The sequence below is a fragment of the Canis lupus genome, chromosome 2, assembly GCF_011100685.1.
Source record: "Canis lupus familiaris isolate Mischka breed German Shepherd chromosome 2, alternate assembly UU_Cfam_GSD_1.0, whole genome shotgun sequence".
Classification (NCBI taxonomy): domain Eukaryota; kingdom Metazoa; phylum Chordata; class Mammalia; order Carnivora; family Canidae; genus Canis; species Canis lupus.
This window is the reverse complement of record NC_049223.1, coordinates 9,876,083-9,902,181: the sequence shown is the minus strand read 5'-3', so window position 1 is coordinate 9,902,181 and position 26,099 is coordinate 9,876,083. Positions and strand designations below refer to the sequence as shown.

Sequence of the window (26,099 nt, the reverse complement as noted above, 5' to 3'; positions counted from 1 at the left end):
ACTCAAAGAGTCAAGCATCCAAAAGGAAAGGCAAGCCAGATTACCCAAGAAGACCCCAGTTCTCACCCCAATTCTTTACTGACGGTGAAGCTGCAAGCAAACTTCCAAAGTATTCAGAAAGTAAGTTGAGATACTACTTTGCCTAACACCCTTATTTGGGATAACTGCAAGTCAGAGGCTATTTTATGAAGACACGCTAAGTGCTGCCAAACTGAGACTGCTTTCTTCTTCTCATGCCTTCTAGCTGTACATTTTTTACCTCCAGTGTTTGGTGCATTTATGCCAAGTTAAAAAATAATTTAATCATTTAACTTTGAGGATATTAATAGTAATAATCAGTAATAACCCAAGGAGGGATCTACAAAAGTAAATTCAGTGCTGATAAGGTGAACAGTATTACAACTGTGTCATGCTCTGCCATTAACAAATCAGTCACAGACATTTGTACTGAGAAATCACACACACACACACACACACACACACACACGAGGTGTCAGGAGACGAGCGGGTAACTGTGTAGGCAGCAGATGGGAGGACTGCTTCATAAGCACATGAGCACATGCTTCGTACCAAAGCGAGGTAAGGGCCCCTCAAAATACAAAAGAGTTCGGTGAACTTATCCAGAAGCCAACAATCAGAAAATCTAACAACCATCCATTTTCAGGTTAGGTGTGTGTACTATGCTTTAGAGTTTAGCATTATTGGTGTTGGCTTTTATTTATTTCATTTAAGGGGAAGCCCCATAATCTCAATAATCTGTGGAAATCAGAAGCCTCAAAGGTTATAATCTAATCCTAGAAGCATAAACAGTAATGGAATGGAGGATGAAGCAATGTAAATAATTTTGGCCGGGGCACCTGGGTGGCTCAGTTGGTTAAGCATCTGCCTTTGGCTTATGTCGCGATCCTCAGGTCCTGGAATGAAGGCCTGCAGTGGACTCCCTGCTCAGTGGGGAGCCTGCTTTTCCCTTTCCCTCTGCTCCTCCCCTCTGCGTATGCTCTCTCATGAATAAACAAAAGCTTTAATAAATACATAATTTTGGCCATTCTGTCCTTCCAGACTTTTGTTAAGTATTCCACAATTTTTCAACCAATAACGTAAAACCTATGATCAAAATGCAATATGCTAATCAGTTTACTCTAAATAAGCCAGTGATGAGGTTCATTCAATTATATAAGTAACATTAAATTCATCATATAATTTCAGAAAAATGGTTTCCCTCCTTAAATAATGATGAACAATACTTAATCATTTTAACATGTCAAATGCCTTATTCTGGCAAAACAAAGATGTGAAATAAAGTTATGGAAATGTTTACGGTATATGCCCAGGAATGGGCTGGAGCAACTTTTGGGGAAAATGAGGGAACTAAGTGGTTAACTGCCAGCACACACACTCATGCTAGAGGACACAAAAAGGTTCACAGCAGTTGTTAAATTCATTTAGGGAAACTCACTTTATTTTTCCAGCAGAGCTCTCACCAGCTAATCTGTATTACAACCTGCAGGAGTCTTAATATTCTCAGCAGGATCAAGATTCAGGCCACACTGATTCAGCTATTTAATCTTGCAAGAGAACAATATTTGGCAGGAAAAGCCCCCACAGCACTGAGGGGACGTCCCAGAGGTTCGCTGTTGGCACCAATTGGGCCAAGAACACCAAAGGTGGAAACCAAACAGAGCAAACCAATGTTTACCACTAGCTTTCAGTAAGTAGCTCTCTGCTCAAATGTGCACGTGCATTCGACATACGTATGCAAAACACACATATCACAGGCATCTATGACTCTTTCAGATACATGTATATTTTTAATAGACAAAATGTTTTCTCCATATTTTGGATCTAGTCCTGAAAGATTTTAATTGAAAACTATCACTATAGAGGATGGGAGTATGAAAGAGATGAAGAAAAATGATCAGAGTTTTACTTTGAAAACTTTTTTTAATTTTATTTATTAGAGAGAGAGAGAATGAGAGCAGTGGAGAGGGACAGAGGGAGAAGCAGGCTCCCCGCTGAGCAGGGAGCCTAATGCAGGACTCAATCCCAGGACCAAGGCATCCCAGAATTGGGATCATGACCTGAGCCAGGGACAAATGCTTACCTGACTGAACTACCCAGGCGCCCCTACTTTCAAAACTTTTCAACTTCTTAAGTACTGAAAACCAAAATGCAGGGAACATGTGTCTGAACTTTTAAATGTATGTACATATTTATTGATCTTCTTCACCACCCTGAAATTAATAAGCTGATCGATACTCTTCTATAAATGTGCATTTTTTACATTTTATATGTAATCTGTGGCTTGATTAATTTTGAATGATGGTTTCTGGACACACATACTGACAGGCAAACAGGGAAGAGAGAAAGCAGACAGAGGGAGAGTGGCAAACTTAAAAAGCAAAATTGACAACTATTATACAAACGAACAGCATGAATCACTATTCAAAAAATGACTCCGTAAAATTCTTCAAAAACTATTTGAAAGTAACGTTGGCAAGGTTTCAGTTCCTTTACTTCCCAAAGCTGGCTAGTCAGTTACCCCTCTGAAAATAGCACAGTGCTTCCCTCTATCAAGCACTTATCATGCTCTGTGGCAATTATCTGCTTGCCCATTAGAGGGTAAACCCAAGCTCTGTGGGGTCAGGGGTCATATCTATCTACTTTATTTCTCATTATGTCCCGATTCCCAGCAAAGTGCCTGGTGTGTGGTAAACACTCAAAACTGTTTGTTAAGTCAGTAATTGTTTTCAAAAGCGGTTTCTTTTAGCGATTTTTTTTTGTTTTATAGATACCAAAAATATGCATATTCGAAAATAAGATACCACTCTTTCACCGATCTTGCCTCAATCTACATCATTTCAGTAATGGTGTCCCCAACACTGACAAGTAGATGCGAGGTGCTCCGAACCTTCTCCTATGCCTTCCTTCCTTTGCTCATCTCAACACCATTTCTCCCTCGACCTCACCTAAGACTACCCTGCTCCAGTGAAAACCTTCCCCAGCCACTTCAGGTACCATAGCAAGAGCATAAACACATGCAAAATGTGATTCCTCGTTATTTTCTGCCACCAAGGGGGCCGGATACAATCTTATGTCCACAGTAAATGTCCAAAGAACAAACACATGCCCTTATGTAAGGATACTGTGAGGGCCACTTCCACTTCTATCCTATTCACTGTAGTTCAAGCACCATGTTCTGGAAGATTCAAACATGAGCAGGAAATGCTGCTTGCCCTCAATGTTCTCATCATAATTACACAACAAAAATAAATGTTTAAATCACTTGGTTTGGGGGAGGTCAACTCCCACTATCAAAAATAACAAGTGTTAAGAACAGAATGATTTTTTAAGGTTTTTCTTCTTTAATTCTTTTTTCCACATCTCTACTTTATTTCCTAGTTTCCTAAAGAGACAAACTCTGCCACTTTCATTGTTCTCAGAATGCCATGATACAAAAGCTCAATTCAAACAAATCAAAAGTTGACTCTGTTATAGTTAATACAGCCGCAAGGGGAAAAATTAATCCTAAATATGAGCAAACAAACAAAAAAATGATCATCATTTCTTGCTTCTTGTCCTTAGAACCAAGCCTGGGGGTACTGCATAAAAGCAATAGGCCCCTCAAACAGAAATTTAGACATACCCTTTTACAAACAGCACTGCATATGATTCTGTACAGAAGACAAAAACGGCTATAGAGCAGCCCTGACAACAGTGAAAGAAAAGGAAGCTACAGTAGAAAATATGAGCAAAAAATAAAGAAAAGCAATTTTCATGACATAATTCTTCTAGGAAAATGGAATGCAAATTAGAGGCCATATCTGCATATGCTTACAAAAAGAAAGGAATTCTTGCTTCTAACTTCCAATGGTGCAATTTTCTTTAATTGTATAAACTTGGCTTAGGCTACCAATGGGTTTTAATTAAATCTCTTTATAATGTCTCCTTTGATTCATGACCTCTTAATAAGTTAAAATGACACGCGACCATTATACTTATTAACTGGAAAAACAACAGGCTTTAAAACCTACCTGCAAAAATCCACTGAAATTATAATGATGTGGCATAATTTTTAATGACAGTTGCATCTGGGGACTCCAGAAATATATATATATAAGATTGCCAATTCTTCTTTACCGTTCAGTATATGCTATTGAAGGTATTCCCAAAGAGTATCATAAAATCTGGAAGAAAATTCAGAGACTTTATAAGTTTTTAATTTGTATAATGCACTGGAAATTTCATCACTGTTTAAAAAGCTAATCTTTATTTGACTTTCCCTGTGGCATAGGAATATTTCTTTTCTGTTGTCACACCTCTGCCCTCCTTTGCCCTCATGTCTGTCCAGGCCAAGCTGCTAGCACAGGACATGCGAAATCTATATTCTGAGCTCCATAATTCTACTGACACCTGGAAAACTTAAAAACATAATTACTACTGTATGCTATCTTTGTTTCTATAAATGACTATGGTTCAAAACCACAAATAAAAAAAGGCTCACAAGGGCCAATTAAGGACTGGAAATAGGACCTGGAGGGATTTTTTTTTTTTTTTTTTTAGTTAAAATTGCTCAATTTGAAAATAGAAAAAATTTAAAAACCAGATGTAGGAGTTTTCCTGGGATGGCAACAGGTGGTATAATCCACCTCCACTAAAGAAACTGACTGAGGGGGGCACCTGAGTGGCTCAGTGGTTGAGTGTCTGCCTTCAGCTTAGGTCATGATCCTGGGGTCCGATCCCAGGGTCCTGGGATCAAGTCCCTCATTAGGTTCCCCACACGGAGCCTGCTTCTCCCTCTGCCTACATCTCTGCCTCTATGTGTCTCTCATGAATAAATTTAAAAAAAAAACTGGCTGATGATAGTAGTCTATGATTACAAAATGTTTGTTACTTAATCCTCTCCAAACTACCTATGATGTATGCAGACTATTTTTCATTTACACCCTGTTATGGACTGAATAGTGTCCCCCCAAAACTTGTATCATGATGTCCTAAGCCCTAAGGTGACTGTAGTTGGAGATGGGGCCCATAAGAAGGTAATTAAGGTTAAATGAGCTCAAAGGCTGGAGCTCTGATTCAATTCAACTGGTGTCCTTACAAGAAGAAGAGACCTCAGAGATGTCTTTCTCTCAGGCACATACATGGAGCAAGGGCCATGTGAGGACATAGCAAGATAGTGCTCTGTAAGCCTAGAAGAGAGATGTCACCAGAAATCAACCCCGTTGGACCTTGATCTTGGACTTTCAGCCTCTGGAACTGTGAGAAAATACATTTCTGTAGTTTAAGCCCCACAGCTCATGGTATTTGGTTATGGCGGCCTGAGCAGACTAATGCAAGTCCTATTTTTTTCAGGTACTTAGACACCAAAAAAATTCTCCAGCTATGACATTTTACAAAGGGGGCAGTCCTTGGATTTCTAGAACAGTGAAATCGTTAGATGTCACATTAGAAAGCAAATATTCCCACTTTGCCAAGAGAACACTGCTATAAACTTTTGATAAAACTATAGAAATCACTGAATGCTTAAGAGGAGAAGAGGCAATACTGTAGTAGACAAGAATTATCTAGAGACTTATTCCTGCAACCCAAGCAAGAGGCAGGTAGGGCCTAAATTAAGGAGGTGACAAGAAAGATAAAGTACAAAGCACCATGATAGGCATATGTAAAGATGCAAAAAATAAATTGAAAAAGATGTGGATGATCTTCATCTTCATGAAGCTAGAGCGATAAAATACGTAACAAGTTAAATGCTTATCAAAACCAAACTGTGGATGGTGATGTGTGGTGATGAGCAGTACAGCTAATGGTGCCATCGAACAAAGAACTCTTGTGGTTCAGAGAGGAGAAAGATCGCTGTGGGTCTGAGTGTGTGAGTTCAGGGTCATTTACAGACACCGTGGAAATTGTTCCAAACGAGGGGTGACTCATGCAAAAGCCCAGAATGGAGTAAGCTGTTCAGTCCTAAAAGAAATGGAAGGACAGTGTTGACAGCCAGCCAAAGAGAAGGTGAAAGATAATTTAGAAGCAGATCACAGAGGGTCCTTAGAGCCAGAAGGAAGGAGCTTTGGAGATGAGACTTGGTCCGATGCAGAGTGGAGCTCCAAGGGGGAAGCTCCTGGGGAATCCTAAGTAGGGTCTTCATGAAAGAAATATTTTAGACAGACTCATCTGGTGACCGTGTTTAAGATACAATGAAAAAGCAGCAGAAGGAGCCTAGAAGGAGAGAAGGCCAATCAGGAGCTCTCTGCAGTAACCCAGGCAGGATAAGGGGCTGAACACAGGGGAAGCAAAAAGAAGGAAACATGGGGAAACCGATTTCACAAAAGAAGAATCTTTAGAAATGGTGTGCTGGATCCTTAACCTCTGTTTCCAAGAAGAAGAAGAAAAAAGTCATGTGTGTTAATTCTTTTATTATGGGGACCCCTTCCCGCCTCCCCTTCAGACAATCCCATTTTACAGCCACAACTCTCGTACTTGCCATGCACAAGTAATTACTGGTCTGGGACCTATTTGTTTCTTTAAGTGACTGTGGCTCAACAACAGAGGATAAAAAGAAGAGATCAACCTTTGAAGTTCTGCCCTAGGTGGAAAAATAAAGCAAAACCAGGTGTCAGGGAAACCACGGATTTGGACACGAGAAAGGACCAAGAGGTGATTTTCCGTACACTGTTCTCATGAAAGTCTAGGTATTCCTTATAGAAATACCTTCCCCGAGGAGAGGTTGTCCAGAGGATCTAATTAGGCTGGGTACGTCAAAGTGTTTTGAAACAAATAAAGCATTCATGCATGTGTTCGGTATTATAAGGAAATAACGTGTTGTTGTCCTATCAGTTTCTTTGATGTATTCTATCTTTGCTTTAAAGATAATGTTACTGACCCACTGTTATTTTGGAAAACATGGGAGTCACTAAGGAAAGATAAGTTGGAGATAAGGTACAGTCCACTAAAGTGACACGTAAGTTCATACTCTGTGAAAATAGCAGCCCTCGAGGGCTGAAATCAAAATCACTGAGCTAGTAACTATCTGTTAGCTCATCTATGTTAATCAACCCAGTTATGAATTATTTTTTAAAAGACTTTATTTATTCATTCATGAGAGACACGGAGAGAGAGGCAGAGACATAGGCAGAGGGAGAAGCAGTCTAGCCTGATGCAAGACTCGATTCCAGGACCCTGAGATCACACCCTGAGCCAAAGGAGATGCTCAACAGCTGAGCCACCCAGGCATCCCAACCAAATTATGAATTATATTAAAAATACTACACTATTCTCCTTTCAAAGTAGACTGGAGTACTCAACATCGGAAGCTTTCATACACACATTTTGCATTGCTCATAAAACAGTTGTGCTTCTTGTGTAAGCAACAAAATTAACAAATATTCTAGGTCAACACTGAATGTCTCTCATATTTACCTTCCTCGCCTTTTAACAAAAACCTTCTTACATTTGCTGAATGGAAGAAGAATGAGAAATCCTTCTGTATCAGTTGTTCGGGCTCATATAAGACCTAATTGCCTCATACACTGTAATTTTGCCACCAGTTTACAATTAGCATGCATTTCTCATGCATGAGTTGACCCAATTACATAACAAATTTTGCCTTTGGGGATTTCTCTTGACTGCTTGTCTTCTGTCCACCATACAACTCAATTTCACACCGTCAGCAGCCTAAACATGGCCCCAGTCAGTCTCTGTCAAAATGATTTATTTAAATTACAAACAGAGACCAGATCCCTAGATAATCATCCCTACCCTCATGCTCACCCTTACACTCAACCTAACTTTGAATCAAATCTTTTAATAGCCCATAGACACTGCTATTCAATTATTAGACCATCTTTACCTTCAATAATCTAATATTTTTGAAGCTAACTCACAAGATTTCAGGGAACTAAATCATCAGTATCCATGTGAGCTTATTAATGGGCACATAATTTATTTTGCATTCTAAGAAGTCAATGAAAAAATATGTAGCTCTATCAAAAAAACTAAAAATAATTACATTTCAATATCAAATTACAGAGAGATTTTTTCTCTATAATGCTTTTTAAAAAGGCTTCAATCCTAGCTTTTCTTGTGAAGCAAGTGAGCGTTTTATGAATGCTTCTGTTAAATTGAAAATGATAGTAAAAAAGGATATTTGGGAAATAGAAAAGATAACCAAAATTATACATACTGATAGGCTAAGGGAAAGAAACAGAGCAGGTGAAAATACTATTGTGTGTGGGCCAGTGATCTAAGGAAAGGGAGTTCTCAAGATTCCCACTGAAGCCAAAACACACAGGCACATTACACACACACGCGCACACACACACACACACACACACAATTATTGCCTCTGTGAGTCAAGGACAGAAACAAATCTTGACAAATCACACAATGGTACACTTAACTGTTTCAGTCGGTCTATAAAATACAGGATTTTGTCATTTGGGGTTTTCCCCCCTTCTCCTCCATGTATTTCTCCATTACCTAAAATAAATTAGAAAATAAACTGTAGATTTTATCTACAGCACAGAGATTGTAAAAGTCTCTTGGGGTTGGACTTTACCATCTTATTTCACAATTTATCTATAGACTGCCTCGGCTAATTAAAAGTGCAGCTTAAATTAGTGTGTAAACAGGGAGAATGAAACACATCAATAATCTTCTCAAGGTTGGGGACTGAGTCTCTTAGATGCCAGCAATGATTCTGTCCTGCTATCAGGCTGCAGGTACCCTGAATGCATGCTTATAAACTTGAAGGTGGTAACCACCTGAATTAGAAACAGCCTTTACAATTACCCACATGAGCTAGAGCTATGAGGACAACAGGGGAAAGGATTTTCAAAATGTCCAAAGGCACAGTATTCTTCAATACATGTCTGCATGTTGTTCTTTAAGAACATTTCCCTAAAACATCAATAAGCCAAGAAGATGTGGAGCTTGACTAGGTCATTTCTGACATTTCTGAGTTTCTGCCCTAGAATTTGGCAGAGTGTGGGAATACACAATTAGACATTTTCTAGAATTGTGTGGAGATTTGTTTTGTTTTGTTTTTTTTTGTTTTGGAAACCAGTTCTGTTTATTTCCAACCAACCATTCAGTAAATTCTGAAACCCTGACTCTTTTCTTATTCTTTCTGCAGCTATGACCAAGTGAGTAATGTAACAGAAGAATTTTAAATTGCAGCATTTAATAAATCTCCCAGATTCAATATGCTGTCATTACAGACCTCAAAAGAAAGAAGTCAAGGCTAAACCCATGCTCACACCTTTCATTACACACAATTTCAAATTTATGGTTGTGTTCTAATCTCACATCTCAGTAACAGATGCAGGCTGAGTAGGTATTTCCAAATGATTTCAAATCCTGCAAAATGAATATGAGAGTGGCAGAGAACATTTCATAACACTGACACAGACACAAGCAATCAAAAATGCCCATTCATCCACAACACATTACCCAAAACACCTAGGAGGTGTCATTAAATCCACAGTTTTATGTCTTTGTGCTTTCTTTAGTCCGAAAGGGATTAAAGTCAGTTTAGAAAGATCCATATGATATTTAAACATAACATAAACAAAACAAGTAAGCAAAAGTTGAAACAAATAAGAAAATGAAGCAATGGAAAAATAAAGATTGCAAAGACCCTGACTTACTTAACCCACCTACATCAACCTGTATTAAGCTTGTCACTCATATGTCATATGCCTTATCATTTTCAGAATGAGCCTGCTCATCTCAGCCCCTTCAAGTGGGAATATTCTGGAGACCAGTCGGAACATTTTTTCACCGCCTTTCCTCTCAAAACAGACACAGTCCAGGCCACTGTCAAAAATATCTGTATGGAATTGGCCCATATGTTTAAGTATTTGGGTTTATCTGAAAGTAATGTGGAAAATTGGACCAAACCAAAGTACCACCTTTCAGATTAATCCAAGTTTCTCATAGAAGAAAAAAAAATCTTTGAGTAATATGGAAAACCCTGTGAGGTCACGGAAAATGTTCATGAAGTTGCAGCCTTATAAATGAATAGTAAATTCACGAGACCTCAGAATATTTAACAGTTTCCTTTCAAGACTAAATCCCTAATGGTAATATTATGAAATCTGTATCCTTTACTGCTATCCAAACATTAATATGCCTCATCTTGGTTAAAAGAACCAGTTAGAAGGCTGCTATGGGTGCTAACATAAGACAATTCCAACAACAACAAAAAATTCTTAAAGACGTTATCTAAATTATATGCTTTTAAACACCTGTGTTGTCTAAATAACAGGCTTAATCCAAATGGCATTTTGTACATACTACTATGTATATGATACATACAGATTTATACATACAGATTTATACGTACCTGTGTTATAAGGGTTTTTTGCATAATTAAGAACGGATCTGCAAACAGCTTCTGGTATTGAATAAAATGTATATTCCTGCTAATGATAAAGGTTGGTGAAATGATCAGTTCTTTTCTTATTAAATATGAATATTGACTTAATTTGAATATAAATGAAAGGGCTTACCTTTGAATTGGTTGCAATCCTTAGGTTAGAGGTCCCATGGATGTCTTAAGCAGAAATGCTTGTTCTTTTTGAAATAAATTTCTGTGATAGTTTACAATTGATGATATAACTTTTTTGTGTGCAGAATTATTTTTGTTTTTTTTTAAGTTCTCCAAAAATAATCCAAAGAAAGAAACATTACTCTATGTAACTGTGGTGGAATACATCTCTAACTCACATTTTGAAAAGCAAAAATAGTTTTTTTAATTAAAAAAAAAACAATGAATAGGAAAAAAGGTGAGGGGAGTAACGCATGACTGGTGTGTTGTTGGGATGAGGGAGAAAAACGAGGGGACAAAAGACATGAATCCTTAAAATTCAACCTTCTCTCTTCAAAGGAAAAAAAGGTCCTTACCAAAATAAAACGTCTATTTCAGGAGCAAACAATGAATAAACCTTAGGGACTATGGCAAAATGAAGTGTTTACTCTGCCTCCTCCGACTCCCTAAATAAGTTTTTTAAACATCACATCATTCTGTTTTGGAACTTTTCCCCAGTAAAATTATTTCTCAAATTATATACTACAATTCTATCTCCAAATTGTGATTATATACAGTGATGATGGCCCAATATCAGTGAGTTTACATCATCTGCTAATTAAATACTTCCTGGAAATTAAGGCGACATCATTTATAACATCGAGATACACAAAGTTCAGTGACTGTACAAGAGACACTTCTTATGAAAAATAGCATGAATCTCACATATTTGCACATATTTTTACATCATGGACACAGTTGCTAATTTTCATTCATCTGTCCTCTTGGCTACCTAACACAGAACTGATTTTTTTTCTGAAAAAAAGAATACATTTTGACAAACTTCTGATAAAACTTCAGAAGAAACATAATTATAAGTGTGAATTCCTAAAACTGAAGACAAGCCATTTATTCACCTCTAAGCAGTACAGAATTAACACTTTTTAAGTCACTAACAGGCTTTGAACTTCTGCTACTCTCAATTTTCTTTTTCAAGAAAAATATATTACTTAACAAGACGCAGCTTTGAAATCCAAAGCAACTTCACGTGTAAAGTTTATTTCTGAAATTAGATGTAATGCATCATTTCAACAAATACCTGGTTTAACATATGCAACCTTACATACACATAATTAGCAAATATATGATTTTGCAAAATACTTAGCCTTATGTGTATATATTTTGTATGACTACCCTCCAGCAAAATAAATAAATAAATAAATAAATAAATAAATAAATAAATAAATAAAACCTGTCAGGTTTTTTAATTTAATTATAAAAGTCCTATTTTGGAAAAATTCAAAAGTTGAAAACCATTAAAAATGGAAATAAGATGCTAAATTGCAACAACTCTTATTATTAGCAATGACTGTATGTCTAAATAGACATTTAGCTTATTTAATTAAATTGTTTTCTTTAGGAGACTTATTTCATCAGTCACTGTAATTAATTAAATTGAATATACATACAGAAATACAGTCATTGCTATTAAAGTGTCAGGCTCCAGGTAACTGTGACGAAATCAAAGAGAAGGAACCTATCAGGTGAACCTGGCATACTTCATGAGCATGCTGAGCACTGCTTGCACGCAGTAGCAACAGAACATTCCCAAGTCCCAATCTCATTTTCTCATCCAGACACACAAGTCAGGGCAATCGCATCACTGAACAGTCACCTACGTTACTGATCTGCTCCTGAGTCCTCTTGAGCCTCTGTAGTTCGGGGGTGTCTGTAACGATGCTGAAGCCCCTGCCTTTGCTTTCTTCAAAATCTCTCTTGTACTTGACCTAACAGAAGGGAGGAGAACAAAAGAAAGAAAGAAAAAGAAGTCAACAGAGAAAAAACAAATCCCACTCAAGACAGGCCAGGGCCAAGGAAGTGGTTAAAATTGGAAGCAATGCCTCCAGACCCCAACTCCATCAGCAGGTGACAGAAGGAAAGGCCACGGAGCAGAGCCCAACTGTGCGGATTGCATCCCGGCAATGCCACAGACTGTGTGAACTTAGGCAAGTCATTTAACCACTCTGTGCTTCGGTGGTCTCATCTGTCAAACTGGTGATAGCAGCAGCAACAATATTTAAATAATGTTGGGACGCCTGGGTGGCTCAGCGGTTGAGCGCCTGCCTTCAGCTCAGGGCCTGATCCCAGGATCCAGGATTGAGTCCCACACATCAGGCTCCCTGCGTGGAACCTGCTTCTCCCTCTGACAATGTCTCTGCCTCTCACTCTCTCTGTGTTTCTCATGAATAAATAAATCTTCAAAAAAATTTAAATAATGCTATTTATTAAGCCATGGGGATAGGGTCAAATGTCCTAAGATACATGTCTAATCATGAATAAGCAAGCAAATGCTCCGTAAGAGTTATTATTACCACCATTAATAGTTGTACCACTGCTCAAGAAAACAGCATGGGAAAAGACCGCCAACACTGCCCCCGTGCCCATCTTGTCAGGACAAAACATCATTTGAGCCTGCACTGCACTATGGGAGAAGAAGACACACAAAATCATCAACAGCTAGCCCTGTCCTTGCAAAATGTTCGCTCTCTTTCGTAAGGCAAAACATATGGATATGATTCTACAATGCTATCTTGCCAAATGTCAAGTATGTAAATGCTTATGGAAATATTTATAAAATAAGCCACACCCAGAGATTAAAAGGTTCTAGCACATGCCCCTGGCACACTGTGTGCTGAGGTACCTAAGATTTTTTTTTCTGTATTTAAATGCACTTCTTTCCTAATTATAACCCAGTGAAGCTGATTTTACAGTTTCCTCAAGGGACTAGAATGGCTAATGCTTAATCTTACTAGATAGAGCTCCATCTCCTATTATTAGCATAATGACAACTGTCACACCGGTTAAATATTCTGCTTGTTAATGACTGACACGCTACATCACTTTGTTGTTATTTCTTTAAAATCTAAATATTAAGTAATATGGAAACACACTTTTGATCACCCACATAATCCCCATTTTACATTCATAATTATTAGGCTCAAATTAACACTTAATAGTTAACATTTAGAGTGGCTAATAAAAATACCATTCTGTAAGCGCAACTTTCTGTATAAATCTGAAAGTTCACTTAGTTGAGTATAGAATGACTGGTTTTGTTGAGTCATGTCTGTGTGTTTAAGCATTCAGTTCTCTCACGTATTATTGTCCTTTGGAGGTTACCAAAAAATTTCCTTTTACCAGAAAAGCTTGAAAGAAAAATAATCACCCTCCCAGATGGCAACAAACAGAAAGGTCTAGATACTCTCTCATCACCTGTACTTAAGGATATCTTACTTTTGCTCCATATTTTCATCTACATTTATAAAAGTACTAAAATCTTTACTCTTTCTATTTCCATAAATAAAAGGTCAAATAACCTGCATAGTTTTTCTTTCACAGAAAATGCTAAATGAGCTTAGCTTTGTAAACCCCAAACCCCCAGCATGAGTGAAGATACACACACCCCCACACAGTCTCAGGGTTTTATGCCTAACTAAACAGGGAAGCCATTTAGCCTCGCTTGACATAAGCAGAGCACAGAGTCATAAAATAATAAAAGTAGCAAAGACGACAAGGTTATAACAGCGACAGGCATGAAGAAATGAGAAAAATCCATAAACCAAGTTCTAACACTCATAATACCAGTTACAGGGAGGGCGCAATCACATATTCTTTTTTGGGATTAATTTAAAGGTCTTTTTTTTTTTTTTTTAAGTGGTAATTCCACCTCAAAACAAGAACTGAAAAGAAAACCCATCAAGTCCCAGAGCCATAGGTTTGGACATCTAACTTGGGTTTGTCTCATTAAGGGTCTAGTTTTGAAGAGTATACAATCATCTCCGTAAGCAGTCTGCAGAGTTTTAGACGCGTAATCCTTTTTTATGGTAGGATCCACAACCAGGCCTCATATACTCTCAGTTCCTTAATCCACCTTTACTGCATACAGGGAGCTTGGAACCATAGTCACCTCCTCTCTTGTCTCCCGCTCACTTACATCCCCTCTAGGTCTAATTTTAAATGTTATATCTGATGACTTGCCAGTCATGATTCTGAGAGACAAGTGGATACAAAAAGAGATCAGAGGACAAAGGGAGGAGGACTCAGTCATGTGTCCCCTTTGCCCTCATGACATGACCCCATCCTGCCAATGAAAACACTGCACCCTTGAGACAGGAGATTGATCCATACTGGACCCATAATCCAGCATAATGTCTGTAAGCCCCAGATCTGGCACTTTGGTAGGAACCCTTGAGAAAGGGGTGCCCTTTCTCCAGGTCTGGCTCATTCAGTAAGCTGTGAAACTGAAGCTGCTGATTGCCATCCAGTCACCCTTCAATAATGACAAAGCCATCGCGGTGGCAAGCAAAGCAAGAGATCTAGAGGAAGTCTTGATCAGCCACCAGGTTTATCAGTTAAGTGAGCTAATCTATCTCCTCTTTATAATCAGAAGAATTCTGATTAATACAACCTACTCTTGCCATGCCTAAAATGTTTACACATGTACAAGCTTCCCAGTAAATATTAACATTGAATTTCTCCACTAATTCATCCTATTGTGATACGAAATTTAGTAGTTTACAAAAACAGTGAATTCTATCTTGGAAAAAGCATCACTTTGGTGGACAAGAGCCTAGAATTCTCATCCCATCTCTGTCACTTGCCAGCTACCTCAGCTTCTGTCAGCCAGTTTCCTCCTTTCTAATTAGAGGTTCTAGTAACTTCCTAACTAACAGATCTGTAGAGATTGAATGAGAGGAAACACAGGAAAAAAACTTAAGAAAGGGATGCCTGGATGGCTCAGTGGTTGAGCATCTGCCTTTGGCTCAGGGCATGATCCTGGTCTGTGGATCGAGTCCCCTATCAGGCTCCCTGCATGAAACCTGCTTCTCCCTCTGCCTGTGTCTCTGCCTCTCTCTGTGTCTCTCATGAATAAATAAATAAAATCTGAAAAAAAAAAAGATCTTATGAAAGAATAAGGTACTGCACAAATTCCCAGTGTTGCCACCATTATATTGGTTTTGCTTGGTGTGAAAGGATTATCCGTCACGAGATATTAAAGAGAATGATTCTACAATAAGAAAGATCATTGCTACCAAAGCAAAATATATTGAGAATTAGCTATTAGCTTACATTTACAAATTTTACTCAAGCTATTCCAGAACAGAAACTGATTTTTTTTGTTGTTGGATTTATGCCAACAATCAGACCCCCACATAGCACCTCAGATATGTCATCTGGTGATCACACAGGTGGAGATAAATTCTGAACCCCATCTGTGCAGGTGCTGGGTGACAATCTATCTTTGCCAAGAGTCATACCACACGCTGTGCAAATCTGTAAGAACTGGATGAAGAGTATTCTCGTAAGACTATTGGGGGTTCCCTGTCACTGACAAAATGTTCCCTCTTCCTCCCTACCCTGAGCCCATGGGAAGCATAATCCATTTATTCATCAAAGCTCAGTGCCAGTGATGCTCCTCTGTGAGCTGGACCGGCCTCCTCCCGGTCTGGGGCTCCATAGCTTTACACCTGCCTATTAGAGCAGTTATCACTCTGAACTGCGTTTGCAATGGGGTCATAGCCCCAGGCTCTAGAACACATGGAACTCAGGAGCAAGGGCAAGGTTTCTCCATCTTTCCAATCCCAGGACGTAGCATAAACACCTGGCCCATGGGAGGTGATGAACAAATGGTTAAGAAAAAGATGGGAAGGAAAAGAGGAAGAGAAAGAGAAAGAAGAGGGGTGAAAGCAGAGGGGCCAATTCCAGAGGTAAGAGAGGAACCACATATTCTGGAACATGGCAGCTCCATTTGGCAGGAGCATCTGGTGGGGGAGGGGTGGGCAGGCAGGAGAAGACCAGGATATTAAGCTACGAAAACAAATATAGATCAGCTTTGGAAAGAAATTGCTAGCCATAGTGCTTGTCCATTTGGGCTTTTATGACAAAAGTGCCATAGACTGGGTGGCTTATAAACCATAGGATATTTCTCATGGTTCTGGAGGCAGGGAAGTTCAAGATGAAGGCCCAGGCAGAGTCAGAGTCAGTAGCTGGTAAGAGCCTGCATCCTGGTTCACAGATGGCCATCTTCTCACTATGTCCTCAATGGAGGCAGAGTTGGCAAGCTCTCTGGGTCTCTTCTACAAGAGACCCCATGATCTAATTGTCTCCCAAAGGCCTCACCTCCAAATGCCTTCACATTGGGGATTAGGTTTCAGTATGTGGATTTGGGGCAACACAAACATGCAGTGCTCTCCTATATTAACTTTCTCAACATTAGCTCCAGTATTCATTGAACCTTATATAAGCTGCCCTTCAAAATTCCGGCTCATTCCCCAGTAAAAATGCTTTTCTTCCCTTATACTTCAACACTGGATATAAAATTATCATTTCTGGTCTCTTGCCTACTCTCCTATTAAAACGTATTTCATGATAATTTCATGAATAACAATGGCAGTATATCTTAGGAATGTCATTCTTTGGAATCCCCTCAAATGTTCACCCATTCAATCCTTTGTTCATTCAACAGATATTTATTGAGCACCTACAATGTTCCCGATGTGGGAACAATGCAGAAAGACAGCAGTCATGATCTCTGCTGTCTTAGAGCTTACATTTCGATGGGAGAGACAGAAAAGACACAAGACCTATGGAAGCTGAACGAATGGTACGTTAGTGGTAGTGCTAAGATAAAAACAAAGCAAAAAGATGAGACGAGAAGGGTCAGGAAATCTGCCTTTTTAGCTAGCGTGGTCAGAGAAGGCCCCAGCGAGAAGGTGGCATCTCAACAGGACCTGAAGGGGGTAAGGGCTGTAAGCAGAGCAGGAACACGCTGGACTTCTAGTTTGACAGGTACTCACTGGCCATTGCACTAACCCACCGGAGGGGGGCAGGAGGAAAGCAGACCAGGTAAAGAGGAGACAATTTGGCTCCTCCTCCCCCAGCTGTCTACTATTAGAGGGCCATCCCAGGACCCAGAAGACAGAGAGAGTTCCTGGGCCCAGCCTCAGACCCAGGCCTTCCCAGCAGACCCATCTGGGGAGCTGTGTATTCCTGTCAGCACAGTGCAGGAAAGACACAGGAAGAGGGAGGACAGAATTATGATGCACCATGAGTTTTGAAAAAGAATGGGCCACAGCTGACAAGTAATGCAGTCTTGGTTTCCTCTAGGCTTATCTCTCCAAGACTGAACAAAGGCACTTTGCAAATGCATTCTTAAAGTCAAAGGTAAGAAACACACACACAATAGGTATTTGATTTGACACATTTTTCTTCTGAAGGAACTTAAAAATATATTTCAAATGCTGAATGCTGCATAATACTGACATGTCATATGTACATGTTTGTACACGTGTCCACACACTAACACATATCCAACTACCTATACTACAGATGAGAACCCGATATTAAGAATCAAAAGACCTGGATTTAAACCTTAATTCTCGGGATGCCTGGGTGGCTCAGCAGTTGAGCGTCGGTCTTCAGCTCAGGGCGTGAGTCCAGTCCTGAGATCAAGTCCCATATCGGGCTTCCTGCATGGAGCTGCTTCTCCCTCTGTCTACGTCTCTGCCTCTCTCTATGTGTCTCTCATGAATAAATAAATAAAATCTTTAAAAAAAACTTAATTCTGTCCTGTGATCTTTATTTGTTCAATTTCTCTAACACTCCTGATCGTCAGCTATAAAACGGAAAAAGAAAAGAAAAAAAGAGCAATATGCTACAGAACGTTTGGGAGGTTGAAGTTAACATTATGAAAGCATCAAGCAAGGCCATGCCTTCAGTAGGTCACTAGTAAATATTAGCTTTGTCCTTCCCACTAAATTTCAAAAATGACCTTTGTTGCTTAATACGATCATTTCTGCCAATCTGCATGTATGTGCTCAGTGATATTTTGTTTGGATTCATCAGCTAGTAGCACTCACAAGTTCACACAGCCTGGAAACCAAGGTAGTTCTGGCCTAGCTTAAGAAAAAGGCTCCAGATGATTGAAAAGGAAGACTTTTCAAAAGCAAAATGATAAACAGAGCTATAAATCGAATTATTTGCTAATTCTGAGACATAAATTTTCTTCCCCAAATGCTCTAAGGACCATAATTACTAATATAATAGTGTAAATAAATTTTTAAAAATGAAAATCACAAAACAGTAAAGTCAGAGAGCCACACTGGATGAAGAAGCAACATGCATGGGACACCAGGGTGGCTCAGAGGTTGAACGTCTGGCTCCGGCTCATGTTGTCATCCTGGGGTCCAGGGATCAAGTCCCACATCAGGCTCCCCAAAGGGAGCCTGCTTCTCCCTCTGCCTATGTCTCTGCCTCTCTCTGTATCTCTCATGAAAAAAATAAATAAAACCTTATTTTAAAAAAAGAAGCCAAGTGCAACAAGAGACTGATAAATTGTCGGACAAGGAGCTAAAAGGAGAGTAAGTCAGAAGCAGAAGCAAAGTGCTATAGCCCAGCAGCTCCATACTCAGATATTCTCATCTCCATAGAAACCCTTGCCCATGAGCATCCAGGGACATAGATCAGCATGTTCAAAATAACAATGTATTATCAAGACAACTGCGGGGCTCCTGGGTGGCTCAGCAGTTGAGTGTCTGCCTCTGGCTCAGGGTGTGATCCCGGGGTCCTGGGATTGAGCCCCACATTGGGCTCCCTGCATGGAACCTCCTTTTCCCTCTGCCTATGTCTCTACCTCTCTCTGTGTGTCTCTCATGAATGAATAAACAAACAAACAAATAAATAAATAAGAAAATTGGGGGCACCTAGGTGCTGCTATCAGTTAACCATCTGCCTCTTGATTTCAGCTCAGGTCATAATCTCAGGGTTGTGAGATTGAACCCCATGTCCCACTCCATGCTGGGCATGGAGCCTGCTTAAGACTCTCTCTCTCCTACTGCCCACCCCTCCCACCTCCATAGCTCACACACACAGTCTCTAAAAAAAAAAAGAAAAGAAAGAAAATTAGAAACAACCCAAGTATCCATCTACAGGAGAATGAATGAATTATATTCATATAACATAATATTATCCAGGAGTAAAAATAAATGAACTACAGCTACATGGAATCACATACGTACAAATCTCAGGAGTATTTTGTTGAAGGAGAAAGAAGCAAAGAATACCCACATAAGTGGTAAATAAAGGGCGAAAAGAAACTTGATAAAGGCAACATCCAGAGTTTCTGTGAGATCTGCTTATGGAAGGATGTGAGGGGAGCTTCACTGGTCCTGATGTCCACGTGCTGAAGCTGGAAGGTAGATTCACATACTATCCTTTGGTTATCATGCTGCAAAACTTACATGGTTATTCCCCATGTGCTTTTATATGGATCCAATATTTTACAATAAAGCATTTTCAAAGAAAGCAGAAACAGAGTTTTAAAACTCCAAATGGGGGGGGGGGGCAGTCCGGGTGGCTCAGGGGTTTAGTGCCGCCTTCAGCCCGGGGCATGATCCTGGAGACCCGGGATCGAGTCCCACGTTGGGATCCCTGTGTGGAGCCTGCTTCTCCCTCTGCCTGTGTCTCTGCCCCTCTCTATCTCTGTCTCTCATAAATAAATAAAATCTTATTAAAAAAAAAAAAACTCCAAAAGGGAAAGCTGATGTACCCAGACTTGGGTTTTCCATAAATGGCTAGTGACCTGGCCAGTGGGCATCCATATGCAGAAAGTTAAGTTAGCCATTCATTTCCTCATCTTAATGAGGCTGTTTCACTCTAGTGGCAAACAGAGAGTTGATGCAGAAAGATAGGAAAAATAGAAATCGAGAGAGGGAGAAAGGGTGTTGCAGAATGGATTGCAAACATGGATTAACAAGGAACACTAGCAAAACAAGGGGGTCCTGGGCCTATCACAATAGACCAGATGGCTGAGAATCCAGGGGCGGAAGGGTAAGCAAAAGGAGAACATTATTTAGCCTTAAAGCAGCTTACCAAAAAAAAAAAAAAAAAAAGCAGCTTACCTTGTCAGAATGTTTAACGGAAGCCTAAAATCTACAGGCATGTTTATTACTGATTCATGTTATCCTGCTCTTTATTTCACACATTTAAAAGTGTCCATCTGATACAATGAAATCAATGGCCAATTTTATTATCTTTTATGACATGATGGATACTTTACATTTCTTCAAGGAGGGGGGGATTGTGAGGGTGGCATCATTTTTAAACTACATGCAAAATTCCTAGCGTGATCCACAAAATTTAGCAATTATGTACCATTGCGTATAATTCTGTAGATTTTAAAGTACTAGAGAATGTGGACCATATGCTCTTTCTATCTCATCGCATTTGGCTTGGTGTTAAGCATATATTAAGAACTTAATAACTATTTCATGATTGATTACTATCTGGTTTTGTATTTTACCATCTAAAATGCAGAAAATTGGCTAATCTCACAATGCTAGATGGGAATTAAACAACTACAAAGGAAAATCTGATTAAGGGCTTTCTTTAAGATGAAGTTAATTTTACCAAATGTTAAGTCAAATGAGCTCAAAAGAGAATTTGTTTTTTTAAATTAATCTCATAATTTGTAAATTTATGGTTAATTAAATAAAATTAAATTTTTAATTACCTTTTAAAACATGATTAAAAAGCATTAAAATAATTTTCATAGATTTCTAGGCTCCAAATTAGCCTTCCACTGCATTCATGGGCATACTTATTGATATTTACAGATTTGTTAGTATTTTATGTATATTCACAATCCATCTTCAATGTATTTAGAGTTCCTTCATTTAAAAAAACTTCGAAATCTAGATTTTATTCTAAACAAATACTCTAAATACATAAAGCAAATCTTTTTTTTTTTCTTAAGATTTATTTATTTATTTACTCATGAGAGACACACAGAGAGAGGCAGAGACACGGGCAGAGGGAGAGGCAGGCTCCCTGCAAGAAGCCCAATGTGGGACTCGACGCCAGGACCCTGGGATCATGGCCTGAGCCAAATGCAGATGCTCAACCACTGAGCCACCCAGGTGCCCCCATAAAGCACATATTAACTGATTTCTCAATAAAACGAAGATCACTAAAAATCACCCCTAAAACCTTAACAGCTCAGAATCAGGATTTTGACAAACTTGTCTTGAGTCCTGACCCCAGCTCTTAATAGTCATGTAACCTTAGGCTACTTATGCAATCTCTCTGAGCCTCAGTTTCCTAGTGTACAAAATAAGCACAATGGTAATACAATACCGATAGCACCTTTGTGAGAATCAATGAGATGATAGTGATAACACTTGACCTCTTTGAGCTCTCAGTGTTTCAGGCCCTGTGCTGAGAGTTTTCTGTATCATGTAAGCAGAGCCAGGATGGGAAGGCCGGCCGCAATGTGGAAGGAGTGCTCAGCACTCGACTCCCACAGACCTGTGTTGACTTAGTAACAGTAGCCACATAGCTAGAGAACCCATCTCAGCACAGAGGCCAGGCACTGTGCCACCTGCTGTGGGGGGCTCCTTCAGTCTTTTGAGGATCAAAATAGAATATAAATAAATAAATTTAAAAAAAAACTATTAAAAAGTGCTTTCCCTGTATCATCTTCAGATAAATCCAAGCAGGTACACATTTAAATGCCCATTTTCATTGATGAAGCAAGGGAGTATGAGGCAGTGATGCCTTCCCAGACATTATCCTTCAATTCCTCTGACAATGAAAAAACACCAAATGAAAACCATCAAACTGAACACATGCAAGATATAGAAAATGTCCTGTAAATAAGCAGAGAGGAAAGTGTAATGAACTGAATATTTTAGTAGAGGATACCAGATGATTGGCTAATACCAAGATTGCTAAAATCATCTGGCTAATACCAATTCACCATCCACAATGGAACTCAGTGCCATTAAAGGGACAAAAATTATCACACTTTTCATTCAAAATGTGTTTGGGGATATTTCTTTTGATAGAAACAATTGTTTACATCTTCTACTAGTAAGGATCAGGCCAGGGGGAGAGAATGCCATTGCCCACTCTGGTATTGATAGAAATATTGGTTGAAACCAGAAAATCATATCTGCAATTTTGATGAAGAAAATGGGAGCCTAGGGGCTCAGTGGTTGAGCAGCTGCCTTTGGCTCAGGTAGTGATCCAGGGGTCCTGGGATCGAGTCCTACACATAAGGCTCCTATGAGGAGCCTGCTTCTCCCTCTGCCTATGTCTCTGCCTCTCTCTCTGTCTCTCATGAATAAACAAAATCTTAAAAAAAAAAAAAAAAGAAAGAAAGAAAAGAAAATGAGAGTCTAAATTACATACACATAATGCATATTTTCACCAGGAATTTTACAGGAGGGAAAAATAACTAATCCACCAAATTCTGCCTATGAGTTATAAATTACTCAGAGGACTAAACGAAGTATTTGGTGATGATTAACTTTCTCAGGAAACTAAAGTATCATCCAATTAACTATTCAGATACTAAAGGAGCAAAAAACAATTAATATTCTAATACCTAATGTCCTACTGAAGAGTAATTGACTAGCAGAGCCTGACCACTGCTGTTTCATGTTGCCATGTTACTTTTTAAATAATGTTTAATAATTCAGACCATTCATGAATTTTGATTTCTGGACACGTGTTCTCTTAACTCTTAATCCTTTAGAAAGAGCCAGTCTCACCCTATTATATATTATGATTTTTAAATATAAACATCCTAATTCACACATAGATTAGAATACTATTGAAATTATTTTGAACCAGAAAGTATCATGCAAGGTTAAATTAAGGAGAGAATAGTAAGTTAAAAGAAGGAACATTCCTACGTGCATGTTTTGAATTATAAAGTATCAGGAAATGGGTAATTTCCTGATAGTCAAAAAAAAACTAATTAGGAAATTGGTAATTCAGAAAAGCAAACTACATCTAAACTACAGAGAAGAAAAAAAATAAGGATAAAAATCAAGAATCAAGCAAATGTAAACAGCTGAACAAACAGAACAGTCACGAAAGTGAAAATAACCTGTCCTTAATCTCAAAGAGTCACAGCTGATGAAAGTGACAGATGATTCTTCCCTTTTCTTACATATGCCTACTCCTTAACAGATTGATAATGTCATTAAAATTGGTCCAAACAACCCTCCTACACCTGCAATGGCATTATCCTTCGGGCAACACCGACTGCTCTGCTTTTTCCACTTCTTCAAAACTGAAAAACAGGAAAATAAAAACTGTAACACAGCAAAAACAAACAAACAAAAAAGAAGGCAGAGGAAGAATAAATCTAAATGTGTTATATTTAATATGCACACAAATAATTCTGAGAATAGCTTCCATGACAGATAGCTTTTACCAGCCAGAAAACCCCACGGAGCTCAGCAAGGTATTTTAATCAAAAAAATTTAGGATACTAAATTTGTTTTTAAAGACTTATTTATTTTAGAGAGAGAGAGAGTGCAGGGGGAGGGGCAAAGGGAGAGGGAAAGAGAATCCTCAACCAGACTCCCAGCTGAGTGCAGGTCCCCACGTGGGGCTCGATCCCGGACCCTGAGCCCTGAGATCAGGACTGGAGCAGAGACCAAGAGTCAGATGCTTAACCGACTGAGCCACCTAGGCACCCCTGAGATTAAATTCTTAATATAGCATTTTATTTAAAACATAAATCGCCTAGAAATTTTTATAGGTTATTAACATATCTATGTTACAGAAAGTCAGTAGTAACTCAGGTCTCCCACAGGGGAAACATGATTAGAAATAAATACATAAGCAGTGTTGAAGAATGAAGTGAAAAATTATGGTTTCTTAGGCTTCTTAGTTAAGGGTAAGAGTTTCACATTGGTTACAGGTGTCGGTGTTAAGAATGCTGGTTTGTTGCCCCCCTGCTCTGTAATAGCAGTTATGATTTATTAAAGAGCTATAAGGTACCAGACTAACATTACACGAGGCATTTGACAGACTCTCTTGCTTAATCTTCAAAATTACACCACAAAAGAGATATCTATTTTGCCATTTTTCACATGTGAGAAATGTAGTGGAAACCCACTGTGTGGTCCATCCAAAACCTCCTTCCTTCAAGTAATGGTCTCATGTCTCCTTCCAGCCATTTACATTTTCTCAAGAGGGTGCCATATATTCCTACATGACCCACTTCCTCAACCACCATGAGTGGGCCCAAACGTAGTCACTCATCCGGCCTAAGCTAATCCAAGTCAGCACATTTGGGGGAATTGGGAATTGGGACCCAAATTGTACAGAGATTCTCAGCCTCTGGCAACTAAAACTCTAAGATAAAAAACTTTGGAACTGTCTACAGCCATGTTTGCCACCACCAGAATCCAGAGCAACAGATGCAGCTCACCGCCAGAAAGAGATCCTGACCTGGTGGCATTTGATTTCCGATTCCTACTGTTCCTGAGGCCTAAATGGGCACATTCCTTCCCTTAAGTTTTAGGGCTCTAATATTCTCAAGAGAAATTATCATTTTGTTCAATGAAGGTTGGGTTCCCTATCCCTTGTAGCCAAGAATCCTAACCAATATAGGAAACTGTAGTTTAGTGATTAAGACACAACCTAACACCAGCATCTGGTGAGCAGGAGAATCAGGATTCAAACCCAGATCTGCCCCAAAGCTTTGCTCCTTCTAGATGGTAATTCAAATATTTTGTAGACTTCAATCTTTCACTTATACTGAAATGCAACTTTAATGAAAATATGCCATTATTTCTTTTAAAAGACCAGATTTTAAACAATAGTATAAACAAGATCTTAAATTATAGATTATCTTACACGTTACATACATTAGTCAGTATTGGATCTTTAATGGTTGTAGACTCAAACAACTAAATGCTTGGTAGGTGTTCATCAAATCAGTGGTAAATAAGATAACTCTAGTACTTCAAAACGAATGCTGCTGGGATGCCTAGTAGCATAGTCAGTTAAGCATCCAACTCTTGGTTTCAGCTCAGGTCATAATCTCAGGCGGTGATCTCAAGGTCGTGAGATCAAGCCCTGCATCAGCTCCTTGCTCAGTGCAGAGTTCATTTAAATTTCTCTCCCTCCACCCTGCTCACTGTCTGTCTCTCTCACGCAAATAAATGTTTGTTTGTTTTTTTTAATGACTACTGTCTTTTTTTTTTTTTCTTTTAGAGAGAGGAGAGTGAGCACAGGGTTGGGGGGTGGCTTGCAGAGGGAAAGGGAGAGACAATCTTAGGCAGACTCCACACCCAGTGCAGAGCCCCAGGCAGGGCCCAATCTTACCACCCTGAGTTCATGACCTGAGCAGAAATCAAGAGTCAGACACTTAACCAGCTGAACCACCAGGTACTCCTAAAGTGATTGCTTGCTGTCTTACAGCCCCAACTTAGAAAATTTTATAGATTATTCAATACCTTTACTTTCAAATTAACTCTGATTTCCAACATGAAAAATCAGACGCTGAAATATTTTAAGAAATTTCCAAAATTTAACATTATATGTAGAAAAACTACTGTACAAGTCTGCACACTGATTAATATCTTATCTTGGTTGTATTTTTGTGAAGTTTCAAGTTTCACGTTTCAATGTAGTATCATGGTGTTACAGGTGCAATTTTATTGTTCCCTTGTTGACCTAAGAGAGTCACCCCCTCCGTTGGGTCTGAAACACTAAC

The 26,099-nt window shown here is 39.0% G+C and overlaps 1 protein-coding gene across 2 annotated transcripts in view; it reads right to left on the bottom strand.

Moving 5' to 3' along the window:
• NEBL (nebulette) overlaps positions 1-26,099 on the bottom strand; it is a 342,069-nt gene that overhangs the window by 149,886 nt on the left and 166,084 nt on the right. For both annotated transcript variants that reach the window (XM_038529862.1, XM_038529861.1), the window contains exon 4: positions 12,202-12,309. In XM_038529862.1, the coding sequence (XP_038385790.1) occupies positions 12,202-12,309 (108 nt within the window). The remainder of the gene's footprint in view (positions 1-12,201; positions 12,310-26,099) is intronic.